The 10,900-nt window shown below is 50.0% G+C and overlaps 2 protein-coding genes across 9 annotated transcripts in view; one reads left to right on the top strand and one right to left on the bottom strand.

The window, feature by feature from the left end:
• Syngr4 (synaptogyrin 4) lies at positions 1-10,810 on the bottom strand. Of its 4 annotated transcripts, none has more exons than XM_008844974.2 (6): positions 10,684-10,810; positions 9,659-10,098; positions 8,767-8,936; positions 1,801-2,038; positions 486-625; positions 1-234 (listed from the first exon to the last, which is right to left on the bottom strand). In XM_008844974.2, the coding sequence occupies exons 2-6, from the start codon at positions 9,726-9,728 to the stop codon at positions 1-3; spliced, it is 852 nt and encodes a 283-aa protein (XP_008843196.1). In that variant the 5' UTR covers positions 9,729-10,098; positions 10,684-10,810. The 4 variants fall into 4 exon arrangements, with proteins under 4 accessions (XP_008843196.1, XP_029425145.1, XP_029425146.1 ...); XM_029569285.1 differs by having other exon boundaries at positions 9,738-10,098; XM_029569286.1 differs by having other exon boundaries at positions 8,767-8,933; positions 9,738-10,098.
• Positions 10,167-10,900, top strand: part of Tmem143 (transmembrane protein 143) — a 26,844-nt gene continuing 26,110 nt past the window's right edge. For 4 of the 5 annotated variants that reach the window (XM_017801125.2, XM_008844975.3, XM_017801126.2 and 1 more), the window contains exons 1-2: positions 10,171-10,312; positions 10,639-10,879. In XM_017801125.2, the coding sequence (XP_017656614.1) occupies positions 10,661-10,879 (219 nt within the window). In that variant the 5' untranslated portion in view covers positions 10,171-10,312; positions 10,639-10,660. Of the gene's footprint in view, positions 10,313-10,638; positions 10,880-10,900 lie in introns of all 5 variants that reach the window. The other variant, XM_029569284.1, reaches the window with a different exon arrangement.

Here is a 10,900-nt window from a genome sequence, read left to right as displayed (position 1 = left end):
TTAGTTGTCTGGTATCATAGTAAGGCGAGGGGCCTTTTGAGTAGTCAGGTAGGGAGACAGGGCTGAGCTGGTGTAACTCAGGCTGTTGGGGCACATGGTAGGTGGGTTGGCAAGGCTAGTGGAGGATGGTGGTGAGAGGGTGTTTAATACTACACCACCCTCATCCAGGGAGCGCTTGTAGGGGACTGGAGTCTCGTTTTGGAGGTCCTGGAAGGCCAGATAGGCCTGGAATATCTGTAGACAGGAAAGGGCAGGCTGTAGGCTGGCTGGGGCAGGCAAGAAGCCCCAGGGACTGGCCTGGGGGTTGGGGGTGTGCAATGGATGGATGGCTGCTCACTGCCCAATAGTATCCAGGAGGGAGATGCTGGAGGATGGTGGGCTTAGAGGAGACCAGCAAGAGGCCCAGAAATATCCCTGGCGGTAATCACTGAGTGCATGCTCCCTACCCCATCCCACCCTGCCATGGGGCCAGGGCTTGTCCTCACCCAGACAGGGATGGAGAAGAAGGCAAAGGCAATGGCTGCCTTGGCGCTGCTATTCCCCAAGAGGAAGTGCTTGGACTTTGAATGCTGCCACTGGCTGGCTAGGAAGCAGACGGCCACAAACCAGACACCTGCCCAGAGGACTGTAGGAGCAAGAAGAAAAGAGAGCTGGGAGAGCATGTTTGGGGTGGGGGGCGTCAGGGAATGAGGGGCAGGGTGTGCCAAGGATGAGAAGGATGAGGTTATGAGCTGGGGGTTCTTATATGACATCTCCCTAGTGCAACCCCAAATCCCGCATGTGCCCTTCAAAGCTAACTGCTGGAGATGAGCTTCTGTATCCAGTCACATGTGGTTGCTTTGACTTCAATTCATCAGAATCTGAAAGGAACTCAGTTCTCTGTGGGCCAGCCAGATCTCACAAGCTCAGGAGGCATACTTAGGTGGTCTTGTGTTGGGGACATTGGGCCAGCACTTTCCTACTGCACAAAGGGCTCTCTGATAGACACACTATCTAGCCTTCAAGGACCTCTGGCCCTGAGGTGCTGGGAATAAGCATTGGAGAGGGGAGGAGGAGTAGTCTGAAGAGGGTTGAGGGTCTGGGGATAAAGAATGGGCATTTATTCAGCACTTGCTGTGAGTAAGGTTTATACAAGTGTGGCATGACTTCAGAGTTTGGACTATGTTTTGAAGCACAAGACTTGTCACTCACAGGGCAGAAGTGTGGTCCAGTCACATGACTACTTCAGCCTCAGTTTTCTTCGAGATGAGCAGGACTTAACCCTAGGGTAGTTGAGGGCTAGAGGAGAGGAGGCATGTGCCTTGATGGCCTTCCTGACACTAGGAAACACTCAGCATATGTTCACATGACTACAGGACCCCTTTAAATCATTTCACTCTTAGAAACCCCTGCAAGGCTGAGTCTTCATGACAGCTTACACTGAGGGCTTTTAAAAAAGCCCACAAACCCTGCCTCAAAAAGACCAAAAAAAACCCCCAAAACAAACAAACAAACAAAAAAAGCCCACAGAGCAAAGGGTGCTGAAGTCCAGTCTTGACACAAGCTAGTTTTTCAGGAAGTGTTTAGTGAGCCAGGGGAATGAATGTGACGGAAAAGGCAGACAGCTTGGACAGCTTCTAGAGGCAACGAGGGGACAGGAAGGAAGAACTGCTATGAAGGGTCTGGAAGAAACACAGGGTCAGACCCTCACAGTAGGTAGACTTTCAGGCACAGGGTAGGAGGGTGGCGCAGGACTGTGAGGCCCTGGGTGTCTGGGAAGGCTGTGAGCAGGACAGCTCTCCAAGGTTCCCTGGGACTCACCATCCAAGATGAAGTCCAAGAGCTGGAAGGCTGTCTTGAAGCGGGTGCCAGTGATGCAGCTCTCTTGGGCATCTAGGGCGAGGAAGACCAAGCAGCTGAGGAAGGACAGGAAGCTGGCTCCTATAGAGAAGCTACAGGCCATGTGGTTGCTATTGAGGACACAGTGAAGTTGAGAAGACTCTGTCTTGTTCTGGTAGCCATCCGTCAGCAGAGAGGAGAAGATGACCAGGGAGAAGACCTGTGGATTCCGAGACAGAGTGGACCTCAGTGTCTCCCACAAGCTTCACTTTCCCTCTGGTGAACATGTTGGGCACCAGGCATTCTGTTCCCCCCTTTCCTGTTTCCCAGCCTGAGCCTGCTGTCTCTTCTCCACCTTCTCTGCCTATAGCCCCATAAGGCTCCCAAAGGACTGAGTCCCAGCCCATCAGCTTGACCCCTGAGACCCTCCTGCCTCAGCTAACTTCGTCCTCCTTCAGTCACCCCTGCTCTGCTCCACACTCTCTTGCTACCACCCACAGGACATGCTTAGTAAACCATCTAGAGCATAGAAAGCTGAGTAAGAGGTATCCCTCTCCTAGTTCTTTTCTCTGCCTATAACTTCCTCCTCCTCCTCTCCCCTTCCAGATCATCATCAATTTCTATTCATATATATATATTGTGCTCTGATATCCAAATATGAGCTGTGATGTGCACACACACACATGCATGCACGCACAAATTATATATATATATATATATGTTTTTGAGACAGGATCTCACTATGTAGTCCTGGATGGCCTGGAACTCATTATGTACACCAGGCTGGCCTTGAACTCAGAGAGATCCACCTACCTCTGTCTCCTAAGTGCTGGGTTAATTCATTACAAAAAAAAAAAGATTTGGGGGCTGGAGAGATGGCTCAGTTGGTTAAGAGCACTGGCTGCTCTTGCAGTGAACTTGGGTTCAATTCCCAGCACCCACATAGTGGCTAACAAACCATCCCTAACTCCAGTTCCAGGGGATCTGACGCCCTCTTCTCACCTCTTCAGGCATTTCACGACATGGGTGCACTTACATACATGCAGACAATACACTCATACACATAAAAATAATAAAAAATGGGGCTGGAGAGATGGCTCAGCGTTTAAGAACACTGGTTGTTCTCGCAGAACCCACATGGCTGCTAACAACTGTCCGTAACTCCAGTCCCAGGGGATCCAACAGCCTCTTCTGACCTCCACAGGCATTTCACTACACGGGTGCACTTACCTACATGCAGGCAATACACGCGTACACATAAAATAAATAAATAAATAAATAAATAAATAATTTTTTAAAAGTTAAAAAAAGTAATAAAAAATATTTTAAAAATATTTTACTGAGGCTGGAAAAATGGTTTGGCTGCTCTTACTCAGGACCCAGTTTTGGTTCCCAGCACCCACATGGCAGCTAATGACCATCTGTAACTCCAGTTCCAGGGACTCTGATGCCCTCTACTGACCTCCGTGGGCATTGTACACTTGGGTGCACTTACATATATGCAATCAAAACAGTCATACGTATAAAATATAAATAATTAAATATCTATTTTGAGAGAGGGTTTCATTATATATCCTTGGCTGACCTTGAATTCAGAGGTCTATCTGCCTCTGCCTCCCAAATGCTGAGACTAAAGGCATGCACCACCAAATCCATTTTTTTTTTTTCCAGGACTTTTGAAAAACAACAATACAGTGCTGCCTTGGTAACTGCCCCACTATAGTGTTGGTAACAACCACGCTATGACAGAGGCACTTTTCTGATAATAAATCTGAAGCACACAGAGGATAAGGAACTGACTGAACTCATCAGCTGGTGAGCAGCCAAGCTTCAAGTTGGACCCCAGCAGTCTGGCTCTTCGCCTTTCACTGCCCATGATGGATCTAGCCTTGAGGACAGGGACTCCTATCAGTGTAAATCCATGAAAAGTTGAAGCCTCAGTCACACTGCAATGTGGCAAGTCTTATGCTGGGCACAGAAGGAGCCTGTGTATCTGCTGGTAGGGAGTGGAGGCTCGGGGGCTTTCTATGTGGAGTGTTACTGGGTGAGAAGGATTGAGCAATGGGACTGTTGTTTGGAGGACAACAGGAAGCCATGGAAGGGCTGTGAGCAAAGTAGGGCAGGGCAGGCTGTTTTCAGTGTGGACAGAGCCATCAGGTTGTGTGGGAATGGTTGGAGGGTATGAGTCAGTATGGAGAACAGTATGGATTGGACAATAGTTTCAATGGGAACCAAAGTTTGTGGGACTGTATTTAGGAAGTAATAAAATGGTATCTGAACTGGACCTTAAAGAAGAGGAGTTTTAACTGGGCATGGTGGTGTATGCCTTTAATCCCATCACTAGGGAGACAGAGACAGGTGGTGGATCTCTGAGAATGAGGCCAGGCTGGTTTACATAGTGAGTTCCAGCTGGGGCTACAGATGTCAAAAAAGACAAAAAAGAAAAAAAAAGTACTTTTGCTGGTGCATACCTATAATTCCAGCACTTGGGAAATGGAGGCAAGAACATCAGGAGGTTAGGATCAGCCTTAGCTATATAGTGAGTTTGGACTACATGAGACCTTGTCTCAAAAACAAATCAGCAACAACAAATCCCCCAAAACTATGGAATTTTTCAGGCAGACACAAGAAGGGCATTCCAGGAAACACATACAAAAGTCAGATGTTATAGATCCAGACTCTTTCTGGGACAGGAGGTCTTGAGGTGTCCAATGAGGTGAAGCTTGGAGAAGTAGGTAAGAGCCAACCCTCAGAGTCCTCAACATCAGGACTCAAGGGATGTGAAAGTTAAAATTCTCATTTGAATTTCTACACGCATAGAAAAGTTCTGAGCAGAGAATCGCTGGGACCAGTAGACCTGGGGACTAGAGAAGTCCTTTGGGGTCTTGTGGCTGATGGACTGGAAGGAGGAGGGCTTCTCCAGACAGAGACTCACAGACCTGAGAACAGGTTGACAGGGAGGCCAGAGCTCTGGGGAATTTAGGATATTCTGGATGTAAAACTGGACCTGGTGATTGATGGAATGTGGCAGAGTCAGCAATGGGGTTGTGCAGAAGGGAAAGGGGAAATTGAAAATTTGAACTCCTGGGGACAAAAATCTGTGTGTGTGTGTGTGTGTGTGTGTCTACACCAGTGTAGGCTGGGTCTCAGCAAATGTGTGAAGAGTGACTCTGACTCCTTCTTGCTCTAGCTGTGCCCTTCAGTGTGAGGGTATGAGACAAAGGGTTGACCCTAAATTGCCCTGCCCTGCCCACCTTCGGCTCTGCTCTGCTTTAATTGCTTTATAACCATAATAATTAGTCCCTCTTTTTTGCCAATCACTTTATGGTCAAGTCCATGGTCTCATCTGATCCTCAGCTCAACTGGTAAGGAAGGGTGTAAGATGGTCTGGGAACTAAGAAGTCAGTGTCTTACACTGCTTGTATGAGGCAAAGTCAGGAAGAGGATAGGAGAGCACATCAAAAACTTCTCAGTCCACATTCATTTTATATATACTACCTCCTTGGAACTTTGTACCAAGAAAGGTTTTATCAATTCACTTGTTTTCACAGGCCATTACAGAATGGGTCAAAGAGCCACATTTGTCTGATTCTGCCAAGATGGGCTTGGGCAGGTCATTCAGTCCCTGGAACCTCAGTTTCCCACTGTGTTTATCCTGCAAAGATGAGGAGTGGCATAGTAGTAAGTGCTCAGGACAATGGCAGCTCCTAGGATTTTTCCAGGGATAGGAAATGGCTCCTCAAGTTCAGCTGCTCTGGGGTGGGGTTGAGGCCAGTGCTCCAGACTTCCAGGCCCCTGGGCTGTTTGCTCATGGTGGAGCCCAGGACACTGGAGATGCAGGGAGAGAAGAACAGCTGACTGTGGAGACCCGGTTCCTCTGAAGCTTGTGTCTAGCCTCCTTCCATACCATCCCTGGCTTGTCCCCAGGGAGTGAGCAAAGACTCATCAGTTAAAGCACCAGCTGGCAGGCAGCATGGAGAAGGCCAAGAATACCAGCTGCCCAGAGTCTTCCACCAAGGAACCAGGCCAGGGGGAAAGGAGGAGTCAGGGAGGGAGGATGGCAGCACAGGCAAAGTCCGTTACCACAATGTCTGGCACGGCTGGCTGCCTTTCCTCCTGCTTGGATATACCAGCTGAGCCCCTGTCTCCCTCATGTTTACCCTGCCTTTCCAGGCATTGCAGACAGTGAGTAGATCCAAGTCTGACTCCCTTATCAGCTGTGTGATGACCTTGGTAAGTCATTCAAACTCAAGAGACTCAGTTTCCCCTTGGATTATACAGTGTGTCCTTGTTGTAGGGTTGTGGTAAGGTGAGGAGGCACTAGTGGGGAGGGGTGAGTAGTCATAATTCTTCTTCCTACAAGAAGGGCAATGTGACACCGGTCCCTGTCATCTCAGGTTCCCCAAACTCATCTCTCTCCTCTGTCACAGTAATTTGTTCCAGTGACAATAGTTGCTATTTAAGGAGAGCTCAGCACTTGCCAGGCCCTCACTAATTAGCATGTACAGGCATCAGTTTGTCCCATTCTTCATAGCAATCCTGTCCAGGTAGCAGGACTCTCTGTACAGATGAGGGTACAGAGGATCAGAGAGGTTGCCTCAGGTCACACAGACAGGCTGACAATGTAAGCTACTGAGCCAAAAGGGGCTATTCTAAGAAAGGTGGTATTGCTATAGTTTTACCTGGAACACCCTGCAAATGGGGCAGTATGCCCCTCATATGGACAACAGGTGATTAGGTCAGGACTCAAAGCCAGGCCTGTCTGGTCTTTGTTCCAGAAAGGCAGAGAGAAGATACTCTGGATTGGGAACCTGGGGAAAGACTCTGGGTTTGGTCCATGGTATCCAACTGCTTCCACAACACAGATCAAATCTTATCATATCCTTGGACCTCAGTTTCCAATTTTGTCAGGGGCAAACAACAGAAGCAGTATAGGCTGGTTGGGCATGATTGCTCAGATCTATAATCCCAGCACTCAGGGAGACCAAAGCTGAGGACTGCTGTCTTAGACTGATGTCTAAGGCCATCTTAGGCTATGCTACAGAATTAAGACCTTGTCTCACTGGAGAGATGGTTCATCAGTTAAGAATGTGTCCTCTTGGAGAGGACCCAGCACCTACATCAAGCAGCTCACAACTACCTATGACTCCAGTTCCAGGGGATTTGACTCTCTGGCCTCTAAGAGCATTTGCATACACGTGGTGCACATAAACTCATGCACCCACACACCCATGTATACCTATAAAAAAATCTTACAAATAAGAAGGAAGCAGTGCAGATTGAACCCCACAGCCATAGCTCTGACTCCTCTTGTACTGATACTGAGAGGCAGTGAGTGGCCCTAGGTTATAGAGCAGTGTGTGCTCTGAAAGAGGGCTTTGCTCCCAGTGTCCATATTCCTTATGAATGTGACAGGGATTAAAGGATGCACAGTAAGCCTCAGCACAGTGCCTGACACAATGACCACCCACACCTGGTGCCTAGGGTCTGTGTGGCATATTTATGTCCCATCTGTGTGTGCCTTTTTTTTTTTTTTTTTTTTTTTTTTACTGACCTAAGCCTGTTTCCCTCACCATCACTTGAGAAATGGAAAATGAATGGGTCCTGGCATCTCATAGAACTGAGCTTCAAGCCGGGCGTGGTGGCACACACCTTTAATCCCAGCACTCAGGAAGCAGAGGCAGGTGGATCTCTGTGAGTTCAAGGCCAGCCTGGTCTACATAGTGAGTTCCAGGCCAGCTGGGCCTACAGGGAGACCCTGTCTCAAAAAGACCAAAAAAAAAAAAAAGAACTGAGCTTCAACCATGTTCAGCCATGGTCTTGCCTCTTCCTGTGTGGTGGCCTTAATCAATATTATTCAACAGAACTTTCTGGCATGTTGTTCAGTTTGAGAGCCACCAGCCACTTGTAGCTACTGAGCACCTGAAATATAGCCACATTGACCGCAGACTAGCCCATTTTAATTGAGTTGAAACTGCAACAGCCCATGTGGCTACTCCACTGGACAGTCTTCGAAACTTGATTTTATCCCATTTTGTTTTTAAAAAGTTGTTTTTTTTTTTTTTTGTCTTTTTGAGACAGGGTTTCCCTGTAGCCACAGCTGGCCTGGAACTTGCCAGTAGACCACACTGGCCTTGATCTCAGAGAGATCAGCCTGCCTCTGCCTCCTGAGTAGTGGGATTAAAGGCATATGCCACCACTGAATCTCTTTTGGTTTTTGAGACAGGGTCTTACCACATAGCCTTGGTTGACCTGGAACTCCCTATGTAGACCAGGCTGGCCTCGAACTCAGAGATCTGTCTATCTCTGCTTCCTGAGTGCTAGGATTAAAGGCATGTGCCACACTTCCCAAGATTTATTTTTTATTTTATGTGTATGAGTGTTTTGCCTGCATGTATGTAAGTATACCATATACATGCAGTGCCCATGGAGGCCAAAGGAGTGAGCCAAATCCCCTGGAACTGGAATTACAGATAGTTATGAACTACCATGTGAGTGCTAAGAACTGAACCCAGGTCCTCTGCAAGAGCAGCCAGTGTTCTTAACCACTGAGCTATCTATCGGGCCCCTGATTCTGTTTCTTATTGAAATTATTTTTACTTTTATTTTGGCATCCCCTTAGAATGGTTCTTTTTCTTTTTTTTTTTTTCACTTTTTTTTCTTTTTCTCACATTGTAGACCAGGTTGGCCTCAAACTGGTTGACAGCCCTTCTGCCTCAGTCTCTAATACAATAGGATTATGGATATGAGCCATCATGCCCAGTTTTGTGGAATTCTTTCTTATGATGAGTCAACTGGTGCTGAAAACAGCTAGTGGCACTACCAAGTGCTCAGCAAAAGGTGTCTAGTTTTCAGCTCCTTTTTGTTTCCCTAGCTGACATTAACCCCTTCCCTGGGGTCCTGGGTCTGAGAACTGACATCTTCTATGCCCTGACTCCAGGGCCTCACCCCTCCGCAGATCCGAGAGATGTTCTTTGGCCTCCTCAAAAAGCGCACAGCCTCACTGTCTGCCAGGTCCTGCAGACTTTCAGGGAGGTGCATGGTGGCTGCTCTCCTTTGGGGAAGGTGTTGGGTGCTGCCTGCTGGGTACCACTGCTGGCGTGCTCCAGGCTCGGCTGCTGAAAGACAACACATGTAGGGATGTTAGAGTCAGGGTACAGAGAAGTGGGGTACAGCGTTCTAGGTTTGGATGGAGTGGTGGGCTCCCAGACCTCTTAGGAGTCAGCACCTGGTGTGAAGGAAAGGGTGGGTGCCCAAGGTGGGGGCCAAGGTGAAGACAGCTGCTGATGGTCCCCTGAATCAGGACAGTGAGAGGGCTACTGAGGACTGGGGATGGACTGAGTACTAGGAACAGAGGGCATGGGGTAAGGGGATGCTTCTCTTCTCAGTAGTCAGGAATATGGGCTGAGTGCTGGGAGTCCAAGGAGCTGGGGATAGGGGTGATAGGACCTTTGGGAGGTCCTAGGAATGGAGACATAGCCAAAGGACAGCTTCAGGTCCTAGAAGTTGGAAATGTGGGGTGAGGGGCTGCTGAGAGTCTCAGGAGCTGGTGATGAGGGGCCCTGGGAGTTGGGAATGCAGATTGGGGGTGATGTGGGGTGACAGGACTCCTGGGTCCTTAGAGGGTGAGGCGTGTGAGCGGTATTGGGGTTGGGGGCCCCAGGAGTCAGGACACTGGTGGAGGCTGTAGACTAAGGTCCCCGAGTGTGTGCAGGGTGGGGTGGTGCCCCTTGGTATGGGGCATCCATGGAAAGCCCAAGCATTCAGGCATAGTTGGTGACCCTTGACTTGGGTCATTTCCCAGAATGAGAGATTTGCTTAGGCTTCAGCTCTGTCTCACGAAAGCGCACTGTCTCAGGCTGGCATCTGGTGTGTGGGGCCTCGGCATCCAGCTGCCTCAGGAGGAGCATCACGGCTACCTTCGAATGGCGCCTCCCGTCCAGGAAAGTGGGGCGGGAGTGCCAGGCCCCCAAGGGAACGCCGTAGGAAAGGGGCCACCCCGAGGGCGGAGCCCAAAGTTCGGCACTCGGAGGTCCGCTCTTCCTTCTGCCCGCCTCAGCTTGTGCGTCCAGGCGCCACCTCAGCCTTTTTTTAAGTTCCACTTCTTCCCGCCTTTTCTGTCCTCCACAGGTGATTGGCTTCGGATAAATCCCGCCCCCTTCTCCGCCTACTCGATAGCAAAGGCGTGGCCTCGGCAGACGTTGAGCGGGTCGCCGTTGAGGGGCGCGCGGGAGCCAGGCCCCAACCCCGCCTCGAGGCCTCTCGAACGCATGCGCATCACTAAAAATAAAACAAACAAACAAACAAAAAAACACCCAAAACCCGAAACTAGAAATGAAGCATGCGCAGTCGAGATAGGGGTTCGGCAGAAAATGGTTTCAAAGACCCAGGCTCTGCGCATGCGTTTTACTGCTTGCTGAAGCCGATCCTCAGGGACCTGGACCTTTTCCAGCACATGCGCGGCACGCTCAATGACAGCCGCGCGTTGGTAAAGGTGAGGGAAGGGCGGGCTTCGCATGGCCCTGGGTGGGCGGCCCAGCACCCCAATTAACTTTTCCGAGCTTTTCCAATACTCCAGAAAACCACCTCGCTGCCCAAGCTCTCAGAGAGCAGTTGTACCACTACAGTGTGTCCGGGCCTGCAAAATGCCCCAAACCCTATGACCGCTGACCTAATCTGGGACCTACCCTAAAGAGCAGGGTGGGACGAACCAACCCCGGCCCAGAGAGCCCAGGGATGCAACTGCGGTGGGGACGGCCCCTGGAGGGCGGGGCGTGTGGAGGCGCTGCCTCCAAGTGACCTTGGGTTGTTTCTGTTTAGGCTCTGGGAAAGGGGGCTGGCCATGTTGCGTGTGACCTGGGTTACCTGGGGATCCAGGGTCCGAGTGTGGTCCCTGGCGCCCACGCTTCTTGGGACCCCCCGGGCTTTGTCGTCCCTGGCGGACAAGATGGGGGTGTACCGCAAGATGTGGAACCCTACGGAGCCCCGCGACTGGGCCCAGCAGTACCGTGAGCGCTTCATTCCGTTCTCCAAGGAGCAGCTGCTCCACCTCCTGATACAGGTACTGCCCATCAATAGTCTG

This window comes from Nannospalax galili, unplaced genomic scaffold (genome assembly GCF_000622305.1).
Source record: "Nannospalax galili isolate Female #2095 unplaced genomic scaffold, S.galili_v1.0 scaffold960, whole genome shotgun sequence".
NCBI classification, from domain to species: domain Eukaryota; kingdom Metazoa; phylum Chordata; class Mammalia; order Rodentia; family Spalacidae; genus Nannospalax; species Nannospalax galili.
The sequence above is the reverse complement of the archived record's forward strand: the minus strand, read 5'-3'. Positions and strand labels throughout refer to the sequence as shown.